The 24,026-nt window shown below is 45.5% G+C and overlaps 1 protein-coding gene across 5 annotated transcripts in view; it reads right to left on the reverse strand.

Moving 5' to 3' along the window:
* The window catches only part of HIRA (histone cell cycle regulator), a 79,869-nt gene that overhangs the window by 37,233 nt on the left and 18,610 nt on the right, over nucleotides 1-24,026 (reverse strand). For 3 of the 5 annotated variants that reach the window (XM_077745948.1, XM_077745947.1, XM_077745950.1), the window contains 11 exons: nucleotides 21,997-22,107; nucleotides 20,657-20,747; nucleotides 19,250-19,344; nucleotides 11,915-12,010; nucleotides 10,591-10,751; nucleotides 8,592-8,759; nucleotides 6,823-6,936; nucleotides 4,841-4,911; nucleotides 4,078-4,183; nucleotides 1,893-2,108; nucleotides 862-947 (listed from right to left, as the gene is read on the reverse strand). In XM_077745948.1, the coding sequence (XP_077602074.1) occupies nucleotides 862-947; nucleotides 1,893-2,108; nucleotides 4,078-4,183; nucleotides 4,841-4,911; nucleotides 6,823-6,936; nucleotides 8,592-8,759; nucleotides 10,591-10,751; nucleotides 11,915-12,010; nucleotides 19,250-19,344; nucleotides 20,657-20,747; nucleotides 21,997-22,107 (1,315 nt within the window). Of the gene's footprint in view, nucleotides 1-861; nucleotides 948-1,892; nucleotides 2,109-4,077; nucleotides 4,184-4,840; nucleotides 4,912-6,822; nucleotides 6,937-8,591; nucleotides 8,760-10,590; nucleotides 10,752-11,914; nucleotides 12,011-18,926; nucleotides 18,991-19,249; nucleotides 19,345-20,656; nucleotides 20,748-21,787; nucleotides 22,108-24,026 lie in introns of those variants that run through there. The other 2 variants (XM_077745949.1, XM_077745951.1) reach the window with 2 other exon arrangements.

Here is a 24,026-nt window from a genome sequence, read left to right on the forward strand (position 1 = left end):
CAATGTATGTTGTTTTGTGGAGGATGACTGATACCACAGCAAGCCTGACAACAGACACTGAGACGATAGCAAATGGTGACTGAGTCCACTTTCCCCCTACTTTGCCTCCTCAAGGAAATGTACCTCAGAGCCCTACTCTCTGTCCAGTAATTCCACTTCTGGGAAGTATCCTGTGGTAACAGTCATAGGTGTGCTCAAAGATTAATTTACAATCACAAAACACTGGACACAAACTACAAGTCTACAGTTAAGGGGCTGGTCAAGGAAATCATGGTGCATTCACAGCCTGGGAACCTGGACAATAAGCAAGCCAATGCTTCAGAGGACTATTTATTAAAATGGATGCAAGGTCAAGATACAGGAACAAGTGGGGGGAAAAAAGACTGGAGATACAGATACCAAAATGTTAACAGTAATTATATCTGAAAGGCTACATTACGGGTAATGTTTATATCCTTCTTTGAGTTTTTACTATTCAACAATGTGTATATAAGGGCAAAATGAAATAGAAAAAAATCAATCCAACTTCTCTCCCTGGTGTCTTCAATGCCCCACCAACAATGAAGCAGTGCTGGCCATGTGGACACACTGGCCCTGTGAAGGTGCCCTTGCCCTCCTGCGTGTCACAGGCTCCTCCCAGCCCTCCTTCTGCATGAGTCAAATGTGCATAAGGGCTTTGTAGGAAGCACAAGGCTTTGAGCCTGGTGGGAAACTGGGCTCTACTCTCCCATTTCCAGATTCTAGGGGTCAGACTGACCAAGAGCCTGTGAAGATCCTGATTATGAAAGTGCTAACTGGTGAAAGGAGAGAAGAAGAACTCTCCAGATAAAGCCACAGAAAGTTCGATGAGTGAACAAGTACCCGGTGTCCAGCTGTGCTATGCAGAGAGGTGTGATTCTTCTGCGACCATCTGCCGTCCGAGTCTCAACTTGTTTCTTCAAAAGATTCTGGCAAAATAGTGACATATATGAATGGACAAGTTTCTGCCAAGCACCTCCACATTTAAAAAAATAAGGCTTCTAAGGAAACGAATTTTAACTTCCTTTTCTATGGCCTGCTGGTCCAACTAAACTTAGCCACTGAGCAAGCGTATTTGTCAGGCTGTGTGTTCAACTTCCTGCACAGTAAAGCAGCAAGGACAGAAAGCTCCCAGTTGAACTGGCTCCAGCACCTTGCTCTCTATCACCAGCACTGCAGGCCTGGCCAGGTTTCCTGAGCAGTGAACATTTGCTACTCTGAACCAGCAGCCATGGGGCACAATGAGGGCACAAATGAATGAAACCTGCACCCGTAAGCCACTCTTTCTCTAAGTTGTGATTTGCAAATCTTCTTTCATCGAAGTCATTTATTCCACTGAAGGGTCATAAAACGAAGGTTCCCAGTCACACACTGTGTCGAAATCACAGATTTGTCACCCTCTGTAGCCCCTAGAGATCATTTAAACTCCCCAGGTGATTCCGACATTTCCTCCCGTTTCTGCCCCATCTCCACCCCCTCCCCCCAGTGAGACATGGGCTTCCAGAGGAAGAAGGGAGAACTCACAGAGATCTCTGAAAGATAGAACCTGACACCCACTGTTTTCAGTATCTAGAATTTCCTAGAAAGGCTAGAAGTGAGGTTTGGAAGCTCCTATAAGAGATGACATCCTCTAGAACTCCTTGGGACAAAGAGGCCTTTGATAAAGAACCTTAGGCCCCATTACTCCCTCATGCAGCTGATAGCAATGGGGCCACGTGGCCCCAAGCTGGCTTACCCACGGGTCCTGTTCTAGGGCACAGCATACACCTGCTTACCTACTACTTGTGTCTGTGCTCTGTTCAGACTGCTTGTTCCGCCTGCTCTGTCCCTGGGTGTGTACCCATGTCCTTAGGGTTATGGAGACAAGCCCTCACCTTCCTAATGTCTTCCAGACTCTCCCCATTGACAACACCAGCAACTGAGGTAGCTGAACTTGTCTCTCTAGCCGAGGCACTCTTCTGGTCCAGCTGTTGTTGTTGCTGCCTGCGCTGGTATTTGAGCATCTCTGGGTTCTCGATGACGGCTGTGGAGAGCTGGGCCTCAGTCATGATGGCCAAGCTCTTACCATAGGTAGACTGGTGAATGCGGCTCTAAGGGAAGCAGAGAGAAGTTCAACAGACCAGCTTGAGTAGCAAAGTGGTGGCTAGTGCCCACCAGTGGGTGAGCTGAGTGTTGACTCTCTTAGTTCTGAGGGTAGAAAAGGTCTTGGGCAGTGTTCCCAGGGTCCTGGGTGCCAGCTTGCCCTCAAGTCTCACCCTTTCCTGCCTATGGCTGACTAGATGTCTCTGGAGAAGTCTTACACCCTCTCTAGACGTTCAGAGCCTCTTGTGTATCTAGAGTTGGCGATGAAAGTAAATGAGTAACTGACCAAACACCTACCACATGCATGGTGTGGTACAGAAAGAAGGGCAATAAACAGGTGCTGAACTGAAATTAAGACACTCAAATTGCTAATTTAAGGTTCTTAAATCACTCCAAGGACCCCAAACACTTTTTGGGAATCAGATGCTGAAGTCTAGAGCCTTGTCACACCATTCTTATTCGCCACCATTAGTTCCAGGTGAATGGAAGTTGCCATGAAGCTGCTAATAGTGTCTCAGAGTAAGGGAAGGCCTGGCACAGCAAACTGGGGATATCTTTCTCTGTCTCTCCTATTCCCCAACATGTCCTGACCCTTCTGAACAGGGTTCCTCCCTTCACCTTCCCAGGTTTCATTAATTCAATGCTACAACAAGCCAGACAGGACCCCACATTGGCAGGGATACCACCCCCAGCACATTAGAGTGACTGGTGTTATGAGAAGTAGACTCACAAGGATGTGCTAATAACCAACAGGGAGGCCAGCAGGACATAAGCCTCATAGCAGAGGATGCTGGGCAGGGGGAGGTCAATCTGTCCCCTGGAATCTAGAGGCAGAATTCAGAGTTTGATAGATGTTTACCTGTATTTCTCAAACATGGGGTCTCTGCCTGCCATCTGGGAAAAGGTAAACTAGATAACATTATTTTGTACCCCCGCCCCCGAGTCTCCAAGGCGGAGGGGAGTGCACAGGGATCCCAGGTTACCTGACGACAGTGACAAGGTAGAAAGACCTGAGGCCACTGAGACACTCACCCCTTCATTGACAAGTGACTCTTGGGGTGCCAGGCCATTTTAGGTGCTGTCATTAAGGCAGACGCCCAAGGGGTTTACTTCATAGTGGGAGGTCCACACAGTAGCTTATGAGGGAGCCTCTACCAGTAACTGCAGCTCGAAGGGGAGGGCCACCCACCTGCTCTGGGCTTTCACAAGTCTTCTTTCAGAAGACTTGAGTGGTGGCGAAGGCCCATCAGTAGAAATGTCTGCCTTCAAAGTCTATGGTGCCATAAAGTAGGCTTTTCCCAAAGTCCTTGAAGGGCACATGGGTCCTGCCTGTCCTGGGCAGAGAACACAAAGGGCAGGAAGCCTATGGGCCTGGCCCATGGTTCTGTTCTCATACCTAAGGGTTGTGTATGGTTTTGGCAAAGGGCCACGCTTTTTTTCTGAGGCTTAGTTACCTCGTTAATAAAATGAATGAATGAGCCTTCCCTTGAAGGGTTTTATAGAATTCAAATGAAATAATACATGCAAAATACATGGCTCAGAGTCTGGCATGCAGCATGTGCTAAGAAATGACCAATGTTACTGCTTTGTGGCAACTGTGTCTGTATGAGACCATGGAGAAAGTGATGTGAGCAGGGACCCTTAGAAGTCACACTTGCTATCTCCCATGGTGAAAACCTCCCAGTGTGTGGCTAATTAGCACTCAAGAACAGATGCCCAAAGCTGTTTTATTCTTCATTCTAGAACTGATTTCTGACATGAATGAGAGCCTCATCTTTAATCTATTTTGTAAAATAATAAAGATTATAATCTGTAAGAGACCAATACCCAAGAATACTTTAAGAAACAATGTGTCCATGTATGTCCTAAGGGGAGGGTCCAATCAAAGGGGCCTCTCAGAGCTGTGGTAGCCATTTCTGTGGCCCAAGAGGAAGCGCAGCACTCAGCCCACCAGTTGGAGGTGTACTGTTCTCCTACCTTCTCCTCCTCGCTCAGGGGGTCTCCAAGCTCATCCTGGGAGAAATCGAGAAACGCCACAGAGCCATCCATGGAGCACACCAAGATGCCCAGCCCGTTCAGAGTCCTGGAAAACGACAGCTATTAGCAGTCTGGGAGCAAGTGCCTGTGGGGCTTACCTACACCTCCAAGGCTGGACCGGGAGGGAAGCATGCAGGGTTCTTTGCAGATGCCAGAAACCCCTCGTTTCCTTCTATAGCATTCCTTGGTGGGGTGGGGGCAGGGGAGACAACCATGCTGCAGAAGGTTCTGGTGCCTTTTAGTCCTATGCACATGTACAAAGTATCTTTCACCATGTATTTTGTAAGAATTTCACTTTTATTTATTTTTGAAACCATTTTTTAAAAAAATATGAGGGAATATACATCTAAACGAGGTCATTGAGAAGCAGAAAATACGTCTCCATACTTATGCTAATCTGGTTCATGCAATGACAGAGTGAAATGAAACCAGGATCACAGTACTCTTTTTTCCCCAAACGTCAGTTTGCCTGAGGAAGTATTTTCCAGGGGCAAATGCCAACAGAGCAAGAAGCATAGCAGCTGACACTCTCCCAATGGCAGGCCAAAGCTGACCTTTCCTGAATCATCTGCTCTGGCTATCACACCTGGGGAGAGGGGGTGGCCCTGGCTGGCTGACCCTAATCACATCTGGGAGGCCTCATGTTCCTATGTGTAGCTTCTCTTCTTCTAACCTGTGCACTGTAATAAAGAATCCATCTTACCAGGAAATATCCATGATGGATTTGTCAAATAGCTCATGGATGACAACCAAAGGCCGTTTCAGACATGTGAGCTGGAAGGAAAGAAGCAGCAAAAAAAAATGAACAAAAACTGCTTTTTGTGTATTAAGTCCTAGAAGCTGAGTCTGAGTTTTTGCTGACATACAAGGCATATTCGACTCTATTCAAATAGCAACCAGCAAGATCCAAACCAATGGAAATAAAAACCTGACAAAATATGCATTTTAGCATGGTCTCTGCCTGAAGGGCTTGCTGTGGTCTGGCTGGGGAGGTGGCTTTATACACGGACAATCAAGAATGGAGAATGGGGTTCTAGAAAGGCCACGACCTGAGCAGAAATCTACAAGCAAAAGATGGGATGCTGAGGCCTAGGCAGAGATGAGGCAGCAAAAGTAGTGCCCAGGACAGGAAAGCAGCCTCAGACAGAAGCCAGCACATGTCCTCTGGGCCCAAGGAGTTCTGGTACATATGTAAGCAAAGCTGGGTATAACCGGTTACATACATCACATGGGCTCTCATTCTACAAAGTGTGTGCAGATAGTCCAGAAACACCAAAAACAGTTTAAGTTGCCCTGATTCCAGATCCAGAGTTAACCACTATTTCATTCTTTGATACAGGATTACTTTTTCATTTATACATTATGTCATTAAACACCCTGTAAAAAACCTGTCTTTGATGGCTGTACAACATTTACCCTGTGCATACTTATATCTAATCATTCAAAGGTTGGGCTATGTGCCGTCTCCATGTTCCTACAGCTCACATGCTAGTGTCTGGCCACACTGCTGACAAGGTCCTGGGGCCACAGTGTGGCGGGTGGGAGGGAAAACCTTCTACATGGCTCCTATCAGGTGCTGTGTCTATAGGGGAAGAGTTGCTGTGGCCACCCTAGTCCTGAGGAAAGGGAGTCTGAGCTACCTGGAATCCACAAGAAGAATCTTGCCCTTACTCTAATTCCACTTCCAGAAAAATATAGTCTCCTATATTTTTGGGATCTCCATTGTCTCCTCCCAAAAATGTGCCTACAGACCACTCAGAAATCTGGAAACTTTATGAACATCTGACCTCAGCATTCTAAGAAAATGAGTACATGATCAGTGATGTTTTGGGTAAAGCATCACAAATGAAACTCCAGGCCAGAAGGAGTCCAGGAAGAACATGCCTGGAACTGCCCATGATGGCACTGGGATTCAGGTTCTGAAATGTCACATGAATACGGGCCTGAAAAAAAAAATCAGTTTACACACTGCAATCAATTTCTCTGTGACAAAGAATTGTAATAAAGGCAACCAAAGGATAACCTCAAATCTACAACTATTTAGTCCACTCTGCTTATGGGGAGCTTGATAATTAATTAGGAATAAACTAATTAGCTAAATTAGCTAAATGCTAATGCTAAATACAACAACACACATGAATCTCAACAATATTATGCCAAGTGAAAACAATGCAAGACACAAAAAAGTAAACACTGCACAGCGCATCAATGTGACAGACATCGTTGGAGTGGCTGCCTTGGCCAAGGGGTGGTGGAAAGTGGAGTCTTGACTGGGCAGGGATGAGGGGTTCTGGGGTGGTGGTTACACTGGTGTAAACATGTATGACAATGCACTGAGCTGTATACTTCAGGTGAATATATCTGCTGTAAATTATATATGGATACAAAGGTTTTCTAAAAGGAAGCAAACACAGCATGCCAACTGAAGGTGTTCCCTGAATCTGGACATTAGAGTTGCTCTGACTAGGGCTCAGGGTGGCCTCTCCTAGCTGGCCCCAAGTCTAGTCTTCAGCACTTCCTTCCTCCTGGGGTAATGAGAGGGCCTGACCCCAGATATGGGGTGGAACCACACACTGAGCACCATTGAAAGTTGGGGGGTAGGGGAGTCTCTCCCTCCTTCATCAGTTCCTTCTCCTTCACCCTGCTGGAGCCATGAAAGCTCTTTGGGGGAGAAGAGGGGCTCACCCAGACAGACAGAGAACGGTCCTTGCTGCCAACAGCACAGCAGCAATATGGGCAGCTGGGCTTTGCAGAACTCCCATTCTTCTGCTTCTTTTTGAAGATTTTTGGATTGAATTTCTAAAGCCAAATAACAAATGTTAAAATAATTAATCAAGCATCAAGCACAAACCCCAGGCCCCGTATCAGAAACATAGCACAATTCCAGCGTATTGGTGGGAAACCACACTGACATTCTCCCAGCCCCAGGCACTCGGCATACTTTATTTCATCTTCCTAACTACCCAGGAGTCATTTTGCTGAGGATGCAATGGAGTCTCAAAGAGGTCAGGAAATGTGGGCCAAGTCACCCAATGAGTAAGTAGTGAGACAAGGATTTGAAGTTGGCTCTACCAACTTTTCATTTCTGGGCTTGTGGCCAGGTTGATGGCATGGGAGCTACTGAGACTTCCTCTCTGAATTTCTCATGGCCTGGGCAAGGCCAGTTCCAGGACCTGGCTTTAGGGGCAAAGTCCTGACAGAGGTCAATGGGACTGTGAGGTGTCTACTCCATTAATCCCTTCCCCTTCACTGTAGTTGTTGCTCAGAGTCAAAATAGAGGATACTGATCATCCCTGCATGATCTCAGTTGGCCAGGACGATGGCTAAGTCATGCTAAAATGCACTCTGGGGTTTATCCTCAGTGTAACCCAGGTGCCACTTTTGGCAAGGTTGGAAGCACAGAGACAGCTCCCTGCCACGTTTCTGGACTGAAAGGGGTGGGAACTCTAGAGTCAGAGCTGGGATCCCCATGCCAGGACAATCGAAGAGGAAGGGTGGCTCCTGGGAGCCTGGTGTCAGCTGGCCTGGCTCACAGGGGTTCTAATTCCAGAGGGCAGGCAGGAATGGCCAGGTGCACAGAGACGGGAAACACAGAACCTGGAGGCGTGCATCCTGGGCTTGAGTCTTGGCTACCCTGGGTTGGCTGAGAGGACTCAGTACCATGATCTCACAAAACCCCTTTTACAGTGACCGTGAGGACCACTTGACAGTGTCATGTGGAAGCACTATGCTAATCTGAAGCAGTGATTTTCAAACATTTTAGTAACAAGGACTGGCTTTGAACAAAGTCCTCTACATAGGCTCCAATATAAAAAAAATTAAGTAATATTTTATTTATATAAAAGTTATATATATTTTAAATCACAATATATATCATTAATTTAAACAATGGTAAGGATAAGGCCATTTTAAGGAATGCAAAAAACTGAGATCAGAGTCCTGGATGATCCTTTACTTTTATCAACCTTAGCCCACCAACGTATTTACTTTGTTTTGGTTGCCCAGTGCTAAGAAAATCCTCGTTAACAGTGGCCCCTATCTGCTGGCTCCCTTTATCCTCCTTGTCAAGACTGGGTGGGACAGCTCTAGACTCAGGTGATCCACAGCAGAGCCTCACAGCTATGATGGCCAGGGCTAGGGTGCAGTCACACATGCTCAGCAGGCACATGGACTGCACCTGTGCTCTAGAGTCTGGCTAGTGAGGAAGCACTTGTCGGGACCACCATACTTGAACACTGTGATCTGACCAATGTCACAGACTGATTTGGGGGATACTCATTAAAATGTGAATATATATGGCTTTGAAAAATCACTTTAAAAACTGTAAAAACCTAAGTATTTAAAATGAAACAGGGATGTGGCATGTGCTGACTCTCAGAGCCCACCACCTCAGTCCACCACGTGACCCAGCCTTGAGACAAGGCACCTCCCAGCCTGAGGCTAAGCACACTCACAACGACAGTCACAGCTTTCCGGTGCCCGACAAAGTCCATGTTGGTCTTCCAGCCCTCCCGTTCAATGATCTGGGCAGTAGGGCCAGAGTTGTTCATGGCGTGGGCAGACACCAGGTAGTGCCCGTCAGGTGACCAGCTGAGCCGCAACACATGGGTTGTCCCTCCACACTGAAAGAAACATCTGCACTTGGAAGGTGCTCAAAGCCAATTGTGTGACTCAAACTGTGACCTCAAGAATAGAGTTGAATTTTGATCTATAAACGTATGATAGTAGAGCATGTACCCAAGCTTCTGGCTACACAAACAGGAGTAACTCCAGCTTCTCCAGATGATCTAACAAAAAGGTGCTGTTAGATGAGACTGGGAGCTGCAGCATCCTACACTCCCCTATGGGAGCTGAACATAACACAGAGGCACAGGCCTGAGGGGATCTGCAAGAGGACTACCTCTTTTAACTGTCAATTCTGCATGGGCCAAATTTATCTGGTCACTGACCTCTGTCTTCTGCCAAGCATGTTAACCCTGCCACATGAGGTCTGCAGAACATTCACTTCCGTGGAAGAAGAGTCCTATGGACCCTCAGGAGCCGGTCTCTATGATGCAGCCAGTAACCATGAGCCACTATGTGCTCTCTTGAGCCTGCCTCCTCAACTGAAGCCTGGTGGTGCTACTAGCAAAGAAGAAGAGCTTCATAAAGTCCATATAAATCATAAAATACATAGCAGAAAGGAAATGTTCCCCTGACCTGGTCTAGGGCTGAAGCAAGGCATGTCTCCACATTATTATTCCTGCAAAGTAAGATGAAATGGGCCAGAAAACCAACCCCCTAAAGCTCAAGGTTGACCCAGGGCAGTTTTAAAGACTTAAGAGTCAGGATCTTGGCCTCATGGCCCCAGAGGAGGCAAGACAAGGTGGGGCCTGAGGGTAGTGACACACTTGCCTCAACTTCCATATACTTAGACAGGACAGCTCGACCCCAGAGGCTGAGGAGTCCCGCCAGCTCCCACTGGGATTCCAAATACCCCTCCCCATCTCCCACAACTGCCCCCAGGAGCCCTGTTAGTGGGACTCCACTGACTAGTCACTGGAACCCTGAGGAGGAGCTCCACAAGGCATGAAGGCCCATGTCCCCTTTTCCGGGCTATAGCCAAGGAGGGCAAGATTAAGTAGGGTGAATAACAGTACTAATGTGGTGCTGTTGGTTTGGAGAAAATGGAATACATGATTTCCACCTTCCTTCTGCAGCCAGGCCTGAGGTGTGGGTGAACGTGTATTCCTCCTGCAAAACTCGGCTCACAGCCCTTCCTCTGAAAAGCCTTTCCTGATGCAATCATCACTCCTGGGCTATTTCTGCACATTCCGGACAACTTCGTCACTATGTTCAAACTAATGTGAAAGTCTATCTTTCCCACCAGACTCTAAGCTTCAAGGGAGAGACTCCATCTCAGTCCACTTTCATTTCCTTTACTTAGTGCTGCCCTTCTCATAGTAGACACTTAAGAAATATCTAATGAATAATGGAGACCTTGGGCTCTGATTCCATATGAAATGAGAACCCAAATGAAGGAAGAGACAGTAAAATCCTCAAGTCACTGCAGTTCGACCTCGAGACATTCTGCACACTGTACTGGTAACATTACCCTAGAAAGACGTTGGCTGGCCTGCAGAGTGCAAGTCAATGAGTAAAGCCACAGCACAGTCAGGAAAAATGAAAGAGAGGGCCTCCTCCACCTGTGTGGCACAACGGTGTGGGAGCATCGCTAAGGTTTTCTTCACTTTTTCTCACTTCAAAGTTGGACATTTAATACCATCTGAGAAATGAAAGATTTTCAACATTTGACTCTTTGGGGCAGAGGGCCTGCCCCAGAGAACCCTAACCAGTCTGCTCAGGCCCCTGGAACTCTGCATTCACCATGAGGTCTGGACCCCAGCCAGTTCCTCCTCTGTACACTGAGGCCAGGGGGGCTGACGGACCAAGCTCCCTGGACTGTCTCCTTACCTCATCAAAAGGTTTGGTGATGCTGGTCTCCAACTGCCAGTCCAGCGTTCTCCACACCTTCAGGCTGCGGTCATCAGCTTGAGAGGCAATGTATTTCCCAACAGGGTCCCAGGTCAACCCCTTTACCAAGCCAGAATGGCCTCTCAGAGTAGCTAGAATTTCTGTGGAGGAAAAGAAGAGATTAGAAAGGCATTAGCTAGGGGAAAATGATGAGTCTATCTAAAACATGAGCTGCAATCCATGGGCTATGGAATGGCTAGCCAAGAGAGGGGACCTCAGGAGTCTACCTTCATCAGTTCCCACCCCTGGGCACAAGCAGAAGAGCCCCCTAATCTGATGTCTTTGCTTCAAGGCAAAACAACTTGAAGGAAGGACTGTACCCAGGAGGCAGTCACTATGCATAAGCCCCCTAAAGGGTAGGCAAGCAGGGACAAAGGCTTGGGGTAGAGCCAAATTCTGTCCCTTCAACTTGTCTGCAGTTGGTATCTCTGCCAGTGGTTTCCCTTTCTGAACAGAAAACCATGTGCACCTGGGCTGTAACATGAGCATTTCTGATGTGAACCTCCCTGGCAGCTCCCCAATAAAGAGCAGGCCTGACAGCTCGGGGTAGAGGGCACTGTGTTGAAGTCCTTTGTAAGTCATCACTGAGACAAAGGTGTGTGCGATAGCACGTCCTAGGGATCTGTAATCTAAATACAACCCCAGCCCTCTGTGACCAGGATGAAAATGGACCTACACATCCTGGTGGCTTATAAAGAGAAAATGACTTGGATCAAGTTCATGGAGGATGCTTTTTAGCCCATGAAGAAAACATATTCCAGATACCAGCAGAAAGAGAAGAAGTATCTTACTAGTTATGAACTGTAGTGATACGCCAGGTTATGCCACCTGTTGTGACTTTAAACATGTTAATAAAGAGAAACAATCTTTTGCAAAACTGGATTTGTTAGCCTGTGTTCAAGGGCTTCAGAGAGTGGATGGCAACTGAGCGAAGGCTAGAACCCAGTGGCGAGAAGGTGTACCCTCAGGGCATATGTGTATGTGGGAGTGTCAGGTGCCCAAGTGCATGCAATGCCACCCTACCAGCTTCATGATCTGTGGCACATCCATGCTAGCACTCATTTACTATTTTCTGTAACACAAACCTCTTTTAAAATCTTAAACAAACGTCAATGATGAAGAAAAAAAGAACGGAGTCTCAGACAAGACACATGGATCCTCATCTACTATGAGACACTGTTGCCATCAGCCTAAGGAGACCAAGAGCCCACCATGCTCCAGATGAGCGGCCCATTTCTGCCACCACCCAGTCAGAGGCCCAGACCTGGGAACTTCACAGCGTTCCAGATGACGACAGTGTTATCCACGCTGCACGAGGCCAGCCAGGCATCATGGGGAGACCATGCTACATCCATTACATCTGGAAGACAGAGGGCTGGTAGTTAAGTCTCTTACCTGGTGTACAGACTTGGCTAGGGGGGCACTCAGCAACACCTGTGTGCCAGGTGGGCCAGTAGCCCCTAGCATCTCATGTCAGAGGAAACTTGAGATCATAACTAGACTATTTCTTAAAAACCAATCTGCAAAACTCCCCTGCTAATGTTTTTGAACTGGTCATGACATTTGAAGTATCTATGTGACCTTGCTCAACCCCTCTGACAGATGAGGCAACTGAGGATCATAGCTGAAAGCTTGGGACTAAGTATAAGAATCCTGGTTCTTACACCTGCTAGGTCTGTGGCCTCAGGCTCACCAAGGTTGCTTTTCTGACCCCAAATGGGCCTGAGAGCCCTTTGAGCACTACAGGTACAGCACGTGGCAGAATGCCTGGCACACAGAGCTCAACAGCTCAATAGCTGCCAAATAAGTGGGAGGCCATCTTTAGGCCCTTCTCACCAATTGGACCTCATCTCTGAGACCCCACAAGAGTATCCCTCCCCTCCAGAGCCCCCAAACACAACGACTCATATTCATTTCTTTGTGACTCAGTTTTCTCATCTGTAAAATGCAGATTAAAAAAAACCCCACAAACTAGGCTCAGAGGGTTATTACGAGGATCAAATGTAAGAAACTGTTATAGCACAGTGCCAGGCACACACCAAGGCATCGGTAAAGATCAGCTGTGACAGTGACAATGACCAGGCCCATCTTGCTGTGCAGTTGTAATTTTTTCCTAACCTTTGTGCCTGGTGCAGTGCTAGGTGTACAGAGAATGGCTGGTGAGAGGTGAAGAAAAAGAAACATGGCAGCAAGTTAACAGCTTTCTAGTCTCCTCACAGCAGTTTTTTTTTTTTTTTTTTACAAATAGTTTATTATCACGTTGGTTTCCATATAACACCCAGTGCTCACAGGGCTTTTTAAAATGTGTAAGTAAAATATTCAAAAGTTCTATTTTGTTTTTTCTATTTTTAAAAAATCTTTAGGGATAGCTTAATGAATTTTTTTCCACATGGTATTGTACTTTGTATTTCACATAGCATACACATTAGTGTGCTGCATTTAGTATTCTTTTCTTAATTAAAAAAATGTTTATTTATTTTGAAAGAGATAGAGTGCGCATAGGCGAGAGGGACAGAGGCAGAGAGAGAGAGAGAGAGAGAGAGAGAGAGAGAGAATCCCAAGGAGGCTCTGCGCTGTCACAGCAGAGCTCAATGAGGGGCTCAATCTCCTGAATCATGACCTGAGCCGAAATCAAGTCAGATGTTTACCTGACTGAGCCACCCAGGCGCCCCATGCATTTAGTATTCTAATACCCTTGGGATCCTGAGGGCTTCTCTTGCTTTGCTCTGCATCCTTGGTCTTTGAGAGCATTCACTACCATAAACAGACTTTCATGTTAATGAACACACAGGTGTATACCACTCTCTACACCCTGGTTTCTTGTGACTGATACCACAAAGTGGGACTCTGGGCAGAATGCCTAAAGGTTTCCCCAAGTCTTTCCTGACTCTGTGGACTGCTTTCCAAAGACCTCTAGAACTTTACACTTTTATAAGCAGAATGTCCATTGCAAATTCTCTTATTAGCTAGAGGGTTATGATTTTGTTCCCTTCTAACTTATAAAGTCCATTTTTATATTTTAACGTCACTTTGATTAATAATGAAAGTGAAGACTTTTCACGTTTGTCTAAAGTTGTCTTCTGAGACAATTTTCCTCCTATCTTGTCTGTTGGGAGTTTTTTTGTGCAGCGGGTCTAATAAACACAAATGTAGTGCCTATAAAAATGAGGAATAAAAACCTCCTCTAGGAACTGAGAGGCCAGGAGGGGCAGACCTTTAGGCATATTTCACTGTTGTACCTAAGTCTTAGAGCAGAGAAGTAGTCAGCTGAGAATTCCAGAAAGGAGATGTCATTTTCTTAGCAATTTCCATAGACTATTGATAATACAGGCATTAGTTGCAAACTCTGTCAGTTTAATACTGCAGGCGATTTATGAAGTAAAGTCTGTTATTCTCCTTAGTAATGTCTTTTATTGCCTGTTAACCTTAAAAAATATTCCCTCTGCTGGAGGATTGGTAAATACTCTATTCTGTTTTATTCTGCTTTAATTATTTAGAATGTTTCTCTCTTTAACATCTGGAATTTATTTCAGTGCATGCTGTATTTAGTGAAGCTCTATATTACTCTCTCCTCATCTACAAACTGTATAATGGTTATTCTATCACAGTGATAACTGGTGCCTCCTTCACAATACACCAAGTTCTTTTTCTAAAAAATGTTTCATTTATTTCTGAGAGAGAAAGAGAGACAGCGTGAGCAGGGGAGGGTTGGAGAGAGGAGACACAGAATCTGAAACAGGCTCCAGGCTCTGAGCTGGCTGTCAGCACAGAGCCCGATGCGGGACTCGAACCCATGAACCGCAAGATCATGACCTGAGCCAAAGTCAGACACTTAACCGACTAAGCCACCCAGGCGCCCCACAACACACCAAGTTCTTAGGTACATGTACCTGACTTCAATGTTGGCAAGTTTTGTCCTCAAACCCATGACGCTTTAAGTCACTGCAGCTTTGTTTTCTTCAACAACCTTCCTTATTCTTCCAAATGCCCTTTGGAGTCACTGCTGAGTTATGCCATAAATCCACATACGTGATATAATTTTCTCCTGGGTTTCCAGTTTTGGAGCTTCAGTCTTCAGACTATACCACTCCCTCTCCTTCTCATTGCACATCTACACATATCTGACACCCTCTTGCACTTGAAGAGTTAAGTTTCTGGTCACTGTCATTCTGGAAACTCTCATCATCATTCTTGCTGATTCTAGGAGGAATAATCTGTTTTTTGTTTTGTTTTGTTTTTTAACACAAGGCTCTTGGGTCCTTAAACTTCACAGACTCCTCCAGTAACCTTGGCTTCTACCACCTCAGGCACTCATTCCCAGTCATGCCTAGAGACCCTTCGTGACAGATCACTGCAACTCTTCCCTGGTCTAATTCCATTCCTCGCACACTCGTACCACCAACCCAGTGCTTCCAGCTCCCTCTCAACTCCAACAGGGCTTCCAGGTGCTACGGGCCTTCTGCTGTCTCCTTACTCAGCTTAGAGTTCACCATAACCCTTTGCTCTTCTGGGTTTTCACAGGTGCCTGACAAAACCCAGCCTGGTTCAATCTAGCTCTAGTCTTCCATCCAACAACACCAAAACAAACAGCACTAGCCAAGGCCATGGGGAGCCTCCATGCCATCAAGTCCAATGGTCAATATCCTCAATCCTCACCCGACCCCAGGCAACATGTGATGCACTGCTTGATCGCTTTTCCTTTGAATGCTCTCTCCACTGTCAAACTGGCTTCCTCTCCGACTCAGCCTGTTTCACTGGTTCCTCAATACCCCGAAGCCCAACCTCTACCCTTGGTCTCCAGTCCCACCTATACTTCTCCTGTGTACTCAACTCTCACATATCAAAGCTCACGGTTCACTTACACCCCTGCTAGGCAATGCAAACCAAACATGCCCCAAAGCCAACTTCTAAACATTCCCCCTAGCAAACATTTCCGGTCCCACCTACACACTTTCTATAGAGTGATGGCAACTGCATCCTCACCACCCTCCAGGCCGCAGTCGGAGGAAGCCGTCCTGATTCCTTTGTTTATCTCACACACCCTACATCCCATCCACCAGGGACTCTGCCTCCTCCTCCTCCTCCTGACTTCTACTGCTACAACCCAGGTCCACTGTCTCTCACCAAGATGTGAGCAGCCTCCTCAGTGGTCTCTCCAGTGCCACCCATAGTCCATGCAGCTGCCACAGGCCTCACTTCTCTGCTCAAAACTCTACTGACCTTTCCCTTCTCACTCAGAGAAGGGCCCCTCCCAATGGCCTAGAAGGCCTGCCCCTGCCTTCCTGCCCTGTTCACTCTTTGTGTCCTAGCTTCAGGTGGTTCTCTGAATACACCAAGCACATACATCCATACTCCAAGGCTGTTGCCCTGGCTATTCCTTTAGCTTGGAAAGCTCTTTGGATGTACATACAATTGTCCCTTACCCTTCCCTCTCTTTGCATGTCACTTTCTCAGCAAGGCCTACTGGGGAACCCTTATTTTTCTCCCCAGCACTTATCTTCTAGTTTCTGACATGACTAGTTTATTGTCTGACTCATTTAAAAGAACGTAAACTCTCTGAGGATAGAATAGTACCCAGAATGTACTGAGTGCTCAATAAATATCTGTTAAATGAATTTGGGGAAAAATAGCGTCTTTATTTTATTCAGTCTTTCCATTTATCAAGTAGTCATTTTATCTCTCTCAAAAAAGGTTTGTAGTTTAAGTCTTACAGACCTCATATATTTCTTGGTAAGATTATTCCTGGGTATTTACAATTTTTGTTTCTGCTATATAAGAGTTCTCTTTTCATGATTAGATATTCTAATTGGCCATTACTAATGAAAGATGAATAATTAAAAATTTTCTTACATGAGACCAATTCAATGACTAATTTTTATTAGTTCTAAGTGCTTTTAAATGCTTTTTAAGTTCTAATAACTGTGAGCTATATTTGCCATTGGTTTGAGAAAGACATAAGTAGGATACTTCAGGTTAAGGAAATAATTTCCTATCATCATTTAAAAAAGTTTTTAGAAACTGATGCTCCTTTCAGAACATCTCCTAAGATGACTGTCTTTTTAAAAGTAGGCTCCATGCTAGGGGCGCCTGGGTGGCTTAGTTGGTTAAGCGTCCGACTTTCACTTAGGTCATGATCTCGCGGTTCGTGGGTTCGAGCCCCGCGTCGGGCTCTGTGCTGACTGCCAGCTCAGAGCCTGGAGCCTGTTTCAGTCTGTGACTTCCTCTCTCTCTGACCCTCCCCTGCTCACGCTGTCTCTCTCTCTCCTAGAAATAAATAAAACATTAAAAAAAAAATTTAAAAAAAAAAAAAAAGTAGGCTCCATGCTCAATGTGAGGCTTGAACTCACAACTCTGAGATTAAGAGTCACATGCTCTACAGACTGAACTAGCCAGGTTCCCTGACTATCTTTTCTTAATCTCCTAGTATGTTAGATTAATAGATTCCCTTTACATAGAATTCTTCCAATATAAATCATACTTAGTCAAAATGAACTACTGTTTTCAAAAGTTACCAAATTCACCTGCATTATGTTTCTGATTTTTCTTTTATCATATTCAGCTATGCTTTGTGAGTTTGTGTGTGCTCTTAAATTTTAGAAACCCAGAGTTACAGCCTCCTTTGAAGAATAAATATTTCTACATTCTGGAATAATTTTTCTTAAAAGTTTGAAACAATGCATTAACAAGTCAACAAGTAATTTAGGATTAGACATCATTTCTGAAGACTCCAACTTCTTCACTGGTTACTACTTTAGTAAGTTTTCCTAACCTTATGGTACCAATTCTGAAAACTTATATTTTCTATTTTTTTTTTTTTAGTTTAAAAAACATTATGTTGTACTCTGATGATTTTTTTCCCTTCTAGGTTAAATGTTTTTCTAGACCCTTTACTTCTAACTTCATCTAGTTTTTTTCTTCCTATCCCCCTATTAAATATGCCAAGTGTATGTTTTTCATGCTTTCTATGTTAAAATCCAGTGCTTTCTATTTACTTCTGCTTTTTCACTGATTTTTCTTCTTTAACAGTTCTGTCCACAGCTGCTATCAGGACCACTGAATAAGCAGTGGGTACCCTGCTGAAAGTGGGCAACCCTACTTGCCTGGTAAAGGAGAGCTCTGGGGTGGTGGGCCTGGAGAGAAGTCGAGATTATGGCTCAACCCAAGTCTCAGGTTAGGAAAGCCATCAAAGGCTTTAGGCCTTATCCCACACTTGAACACTCACATGGACACTTTCTCCAAGTTCCAGAGGAGCCCAACTAGACAGACCTTGCTGTGAGCAACTGAATAAGTGAGGTTAAGTTACACGTTTTTATGGCTATCAACAATTACACAATGCTACTCTGTCAGCTTTCAAAAATGCAGAATTAATCTATGGTCACCTAGAGGTAGGTGTTCACCTTTGTTCACCTTTAACATGTCTGTTGAGTATTTGCAGAACATATACTGTTAGTAGATAGCTGATGCCTTCCAAACCTCTCACTCTTGTCCCATCTTCTCCCAGAGTTCCAGGCTCAATTCCAATGAGCCTTGTGACATTCTTCTCCATCCCTGTACCCCAAAGAGCATATCCTACATTGAACTGGTATCCATCCCTGTAAGCCCACTATCATTATGGTCTTAGAGAAGACACCACCGGCAATGTAGGCACCAGCTAGGAATCTCCTTCATTCCTCACTTGCTTTGTCCTAAGAAATTCCTAAGTTATTCTCCCCCTCTCTCTCAATTATCCCAGGCCTGGGTCAGGCCCTTGCAGTTTTCATCTGAACCCCTAAAACAGGTTCTTCTCTATACCTGTCAGAATGATTCCTCTCTTACGCCTCAAAGCTTTTAATGGCTCCTGTCTCTTCCATGATAAAGGGCACCTTCGTTAACAGGGAGCATGAACCTTCCGTGTCCTGGTTCCTGACACTCAGCCAGTCCTACCCCACGGTGCTCCCTTGCCTTGTATGTAAAGATCCAGCGGTCGCCCCCACCATGCATGCCACGTGTTTCTGGCTTCTACTGTTCCCCCACTTCAGGCCATTCTTGGGCAAGACCACAGGTTTTCTGAGGTATGGTCACTCTAGTATCCCTGGCATCTGAGTGTATACAGCACATGGCTTTTGACAGCTATTGACCGTCCTTCTTCCTCTTCAGTCCAAATCTGTAAAACGTGTCCCTTTTCATTGCAAATCTATTAAACACTTTGCGAAATTACTCAAGGTCAAATAAAAAACTTTTCCTTGAGCCCCCTTTCATGTGTGCTGGTTTCTGTGGAATAAATAAAGTGTGCTTACGGACTTAGTGATCCACTGATGAAGGTAGTGATTCAGTTCACCAGGATAAACAGCAGAACGTGGGGATTCTACATTGAAGATATAAACATATACCCCATGAGGGCAGGAGTGGGGGCACTGAATGCAGCTGGAGGCAGGCAGTGGGGACGGTGACTACACAGACCTTGAGGGACAGGCAGGGTGTGACTGATGGTGACGGGGAAGGACAGCCCAGATGCAAGGCTGCTTTAAGGACCAAAACAGTTCACAGGGGCCATGGAGGTGCTGCTGCTGACCTCAGACAGCTGCCAGGGCTGCCCACCCCAACAGGCAGCCCCACTCACCGCCTGAGTGACTCCGGAGGATAGAGACACATCGCCACTGCTCCACGTTGGCAAGCTTACCACTGGAGCCGAACACGGTGCTGGGGCCGATGTACCTGTGTGAAAGAGGAGTCAGAAAGGCACTCCAGGCATGCTCTAGGCACTGCACAGAGATGCTCACTGCAGCACAGCTTATCATGGCAGACAGAACAAAGCAAAACCAGACAATGGCTGGAAAGCACTGAATTGTTGAATAGCAGGGGCTGATTGGGTAAGTATGTTCCATGCACTTTATGAAATACTAAATAGCCATCACAAATCTTGTGGTAAAAGACTTATCTGCTCCATGGGGAAATGTTCACCATATATAATGAAGTGAAAGAAGCAGATCTTATACAACGATAGATACCACCATGTAAAGAAAAAAAAATACATGTAACATGGATATCATCTATGCATGGAAAATGGATAAGACACACACAAAACCAAAATATTAACCATGGCTTTCTTCGGGTGGTGGGATGGTGATTTTCTTTTATATGTTTTTTTCAGATTTCCAAATTATGTATGTTGTTTATGTTGACTAAAGCAGCAAAACCAACCGTCTTTTTAAAGCCCTTTTGCAAAAGACTTAAAGCAGGGGTACTAGCTCCTATCACGTGAGCACTTGGGTGGGTCCCCATGGAGGTGGTATTAACACCACTGATGCACAGAGCCTCTGTCAACATCCTTTGCTCCCACAGAATTCTTACAGACACAGAGAAAAAGGAGACAGCATGCCTTTGCTCTCATGGCCATGGCCATGTCCGTGGGATCCCTCTGGCTAAGCAGCAGACTAGGGTCTGGTTCCCTAGTCTAACTAGCCCTCAGAGTTATCTGTGGGGCTGGTTATGAAGCAGAGTCCCAGGACCCACCCTGAGAGACAGCCTAGGTTTAAAGAAAAAGTTTTCTAGATGATGGTTAGTTCATTATGGGTACAGAGCAGGACTTTGAAGGGGTGCTCCTTAGAGTCCTAGGGTGAGGCTGACAGAGAATGAGGTGAATGGCAAGGAGGGTGGGCTCTGGGTCCCCTCCCCCAAATTCCATCAGAGCACCTTGACATTTACCTATGTTGCATGTTGGAAAATTTCATTTGGAAAACAAAACAAACAGAGCCACCAATGTCAGCAACGGAAAGGATTAGCTTTTCAGGTAGAAACTCTGCAGCTCTGTAAGAGGGTCAACTGAGTAGGTCTCCAAGCGGGTAGGTGGCCTCCTGATGCCGTCCCTGGTCAGGCCCCAGCTGCTCCTGGCCTACATGTGCTTCCTGCTACTCAGGAAGTTGGAGCTCTAGGGACTTCAGTGCCAAAGTAGGAAAAGGTGACTATGATTAAGACCAGCAAAGAAGCTTCTAAAAATAAAACGTGAAGAAAGGAAAATGATGCTTACGTAGCCCGTTTCCACACCATAATCAGTTTGTCATCTCCCCCAGAAGCTAAATACATCCCACTGTTTGACCACCGCACACAGTTCACACATGCTGGGAAGAAAAAAAAATAGGGTGATGAAAATCCAATAGTCATGCCCATTTGCTTTATGCAGAGTCTGGCAAGATGCAAAGGGTTTATAAAACCTACTCTCTCTCAACTATTCAAGGCATCCACTGTGGGTGAGCCCCAGAAGAACAATACAGTTCAAATACTATCCTACTTATGTTGTAGTAACAAATGACCAGGATAGTTTGGTGGGGGACACTGTACACAATCTGAGAAGTGTTAGTGCTGGATCAAACAGTCAATAGGAGGAGGTAAATTTCCATGAAAACTATAACTAAATCTCATTATTTCAAAAGGGCTGTCTCATGATGAGATAATGTTTTTGAACGGGGAGAATTTTTAAAATGAGGGCAAGTACTAGAAAGGCTGAGATGCCCTTCCCAAAACTTTCGGGGGGGCAGCTTGTTAAAGCATAAAACTCTCACTTCATTCCATCTGTAGCCCTTTTAAATTTGGACTTTCCAAACTTGTCAGCACTGCAGGTTGACTGGTTCTGCACTTATAAATTAAGACCAGCAGAAATGCCTCCTTGGCCCCTGATGGGTTAGAGCCTCTGGGAGCAACTCACAGCTGGACCTTTGGAAGCCCTGCAATACCAGGGACACTATCCAAGTTTAGCCCACAAATGGCTTGCCTGTGACTTGTGCTCAAGGTCGGAGGGCAGGGAGAGACATGGTGGGAGGGCAAGAACACAAGAGAGCTAAGGAAGGGGACATAGCTGTTAATGGAGCATCTCAGGGGAGGCAACTAGGTTGGAAACCAGAGCCACGTACAATCCTGATGCTCAGAGGCAGGAAACTAAGGCACTAAACGTAGGAAACGAAACTACAACACTGTCCGACCAACAAAAGGGTCGTGGCAGGGGGCCTCAGAGTGACACAGTGGCAATCTGAGACATTTTGGTGAGTTGTCTTTAATATTAATACACCCTTCCCCAGAACCCTACTGCTTCCAGGTTGCTGGCCCCAAAGCCCCATGGAATCAGGCAGTTAACGACTCATGAGCAGGAAATCACCAGAGGTACCTGCAGACTGTCCAAAGATGGTTCTGTGGGCGGGCCGAGTCTTCTGCCGAATAACTCACCCAGGTGTGCAGCCAACATCTGTGCCTTCAGACAGCAGGCCGAGGGGAGTTACCGCCGCACGGGGCCTTATCTTTCTAATTACAAACACATGTGCTAACCTTGGGCACTGTGCCAACACGCAAAGCCTGCAAAGGGCCACTCTGTAATACCTAAGTGATTGTCCATCTGGCAAAGCATCTTGGGAATATTTTCATCCTTCTCGTCATCCTCCTGGAGGACTGGAGACATATTCCAGATCACAACCTTCCCAGAATCCTGTCCTGGAATGAAGGAGCAAAAATAATTCAATGCTCAAGAAGTAGAAATTTGATATTAACTCTGAGACATAGTTCTCATTTAGCTTTCATAAACCATAATGGACTAGATGTGAGGAGACTAAATTTGCATTACTAATATAAATTACAGAAAAGATGAAGAAAATAAGTGTTTATGGGGGATCAAAACCCACGTGAATTTAGTAGTAGGCTGAGGCCAACCTGACTTTGAAAAGAACTCTGACTTTGAAAAGCCACTCTGCCTGAGTGGCTCAGTAGGTTAAGTGTCCAACTTCAGCTCAGGTCATGATCTCGCAGTTCATGTATTTGAGCCCTACATTGGGCTCTGTGCTGACAGCTCAGAGCCTGAAGCCTGCTTTGGATTCTGTGTCTCCCCCTCTCTCTCTCTGCCCTTCCCCAACTCATGTTCTGTCTCTCAAAAATAAACATTTAAAAATTTTTTTTAAATTAAAAAAAAAGAAAAAAGAAAAGAACTCTGCACTAAAAAACAGGAGGGCACCGAGCTCTGGTATGGCCTCTAACACAGATCTCTCCAGACCCATAGAAGGTCCTCATCCCTGTCCAAGACTCAGATTCCTCATCTGTAAGATGAAAAGCTAGAAAAGCTGATGTCCCAGGATACTTTCAGGTTTGTACACAAGAATCCTAGCAACCAAGGGTAACAGCACATCCCTGCCGGTACTTCAGTCCGTTTCTAGGTGCTGCCTGAGTCTGTGGCTGAATGAAATGTGCCCTGAACATAAGAAAAAAGGTTCATTACCTTATCTGCCCTTTGCCGTCACCTACAGATGGGGAGATCAACTGAAAAGAGGGCATTTACTGTTCCTGGGGTTATAAGGTGATACAGTATTCTGCTAAAAAATTTATATATGCCTTTTGGCAAAGATTTTTCTAAGCTTTCCATTGCTGATAACTAACAAAAGTCTAGTCCCTCATTTAACTATTTTAGAGAATCAAAAAACCATTAAGCACCTACAAATGGACAGATCAGAATTACATAAGGCATACCTAAAACTGCCTATTGGCCAGTATGTAAAAATATTTTCTAAACAGCTCTTCTTGACCTTACTACATTGAGAAGGGGAGGAAGGTATGCCCTTTCTTATGGATGAGGAAAAAACCCAGTCCCTCAGCTTAGTCCAGCGCCTGTAAGTGACATCAGTGGGCACCTCCTGGGTGTAGCCCACAGCATGCAGGAAGGAGATCAAGACCTCCCTGCATACCCCTGCAGCAGAAACCCACCCTGCAGCACCTGGCCTGAGAACCTGGAATTCAGAGAACACTCTTATGCAGGGAGTCGCCTGCCAGACAAAAACAGTGTCCTGGTGAAGCTATCAGGGACTGGGTTATGAGAATGCTATTTTATGGCATCACATATACATCTTGGTGTACTGGCCTGATAAAGGACTGTCTTTCTAAGCAGGGCTATTATTGTGGCACTGCAATACTGGGTGAAATATACTGACAATGTTACGGACTGTATTTTCAAATGGCATGGGCATTTTACTTGCCCAGTGTTCTCTCAGCCAAATTTCTCTGAACCCAGAAAACGGGCCTAATAACTACACAACTACTTCTATAGTTCAGTTCACCTCCTCCCCCTTTTCAGATGACCAAGTGCTGCCAGAACAAAGATGAGGAACCAACCTTAGCCTTTGGGGCTGGGGCTCTTTCCATGGGACCACCTGCCTGTCACTCTCCACGTTCAATAAGCTGGGGCTTGGGGATGCAAACTGATTTTAATTATTAGCCCAATGAATTGGAATTAAAAAGATACACCCACTACCAAACTATTTATACAGAGCAAGTGCACTAGGGCCAAAAAAGAATTTTCACTTAAGTTGTTCAGATAACAGATTATAATTATACATTTTAAATGGAAACTTATCCATACTGAAAAACAG

The sequence above is a fragment of the Crocuta crocuta genome, unplaced genomic scaffold, assembly GCF_008692635.1.
Source record: "Crocuta crocuta isolate KB4526 unplaced genomic scaffold, BGI_CrCroc_1.0 scaffold344, whole genome shotgun sequence".
Taxonomy (NCBI): Eukaryota; Metazoa; Chordata; class Mammalia; order Carnivora; family Hyaenidae; genus Crocuta; species Crocuta crocuta.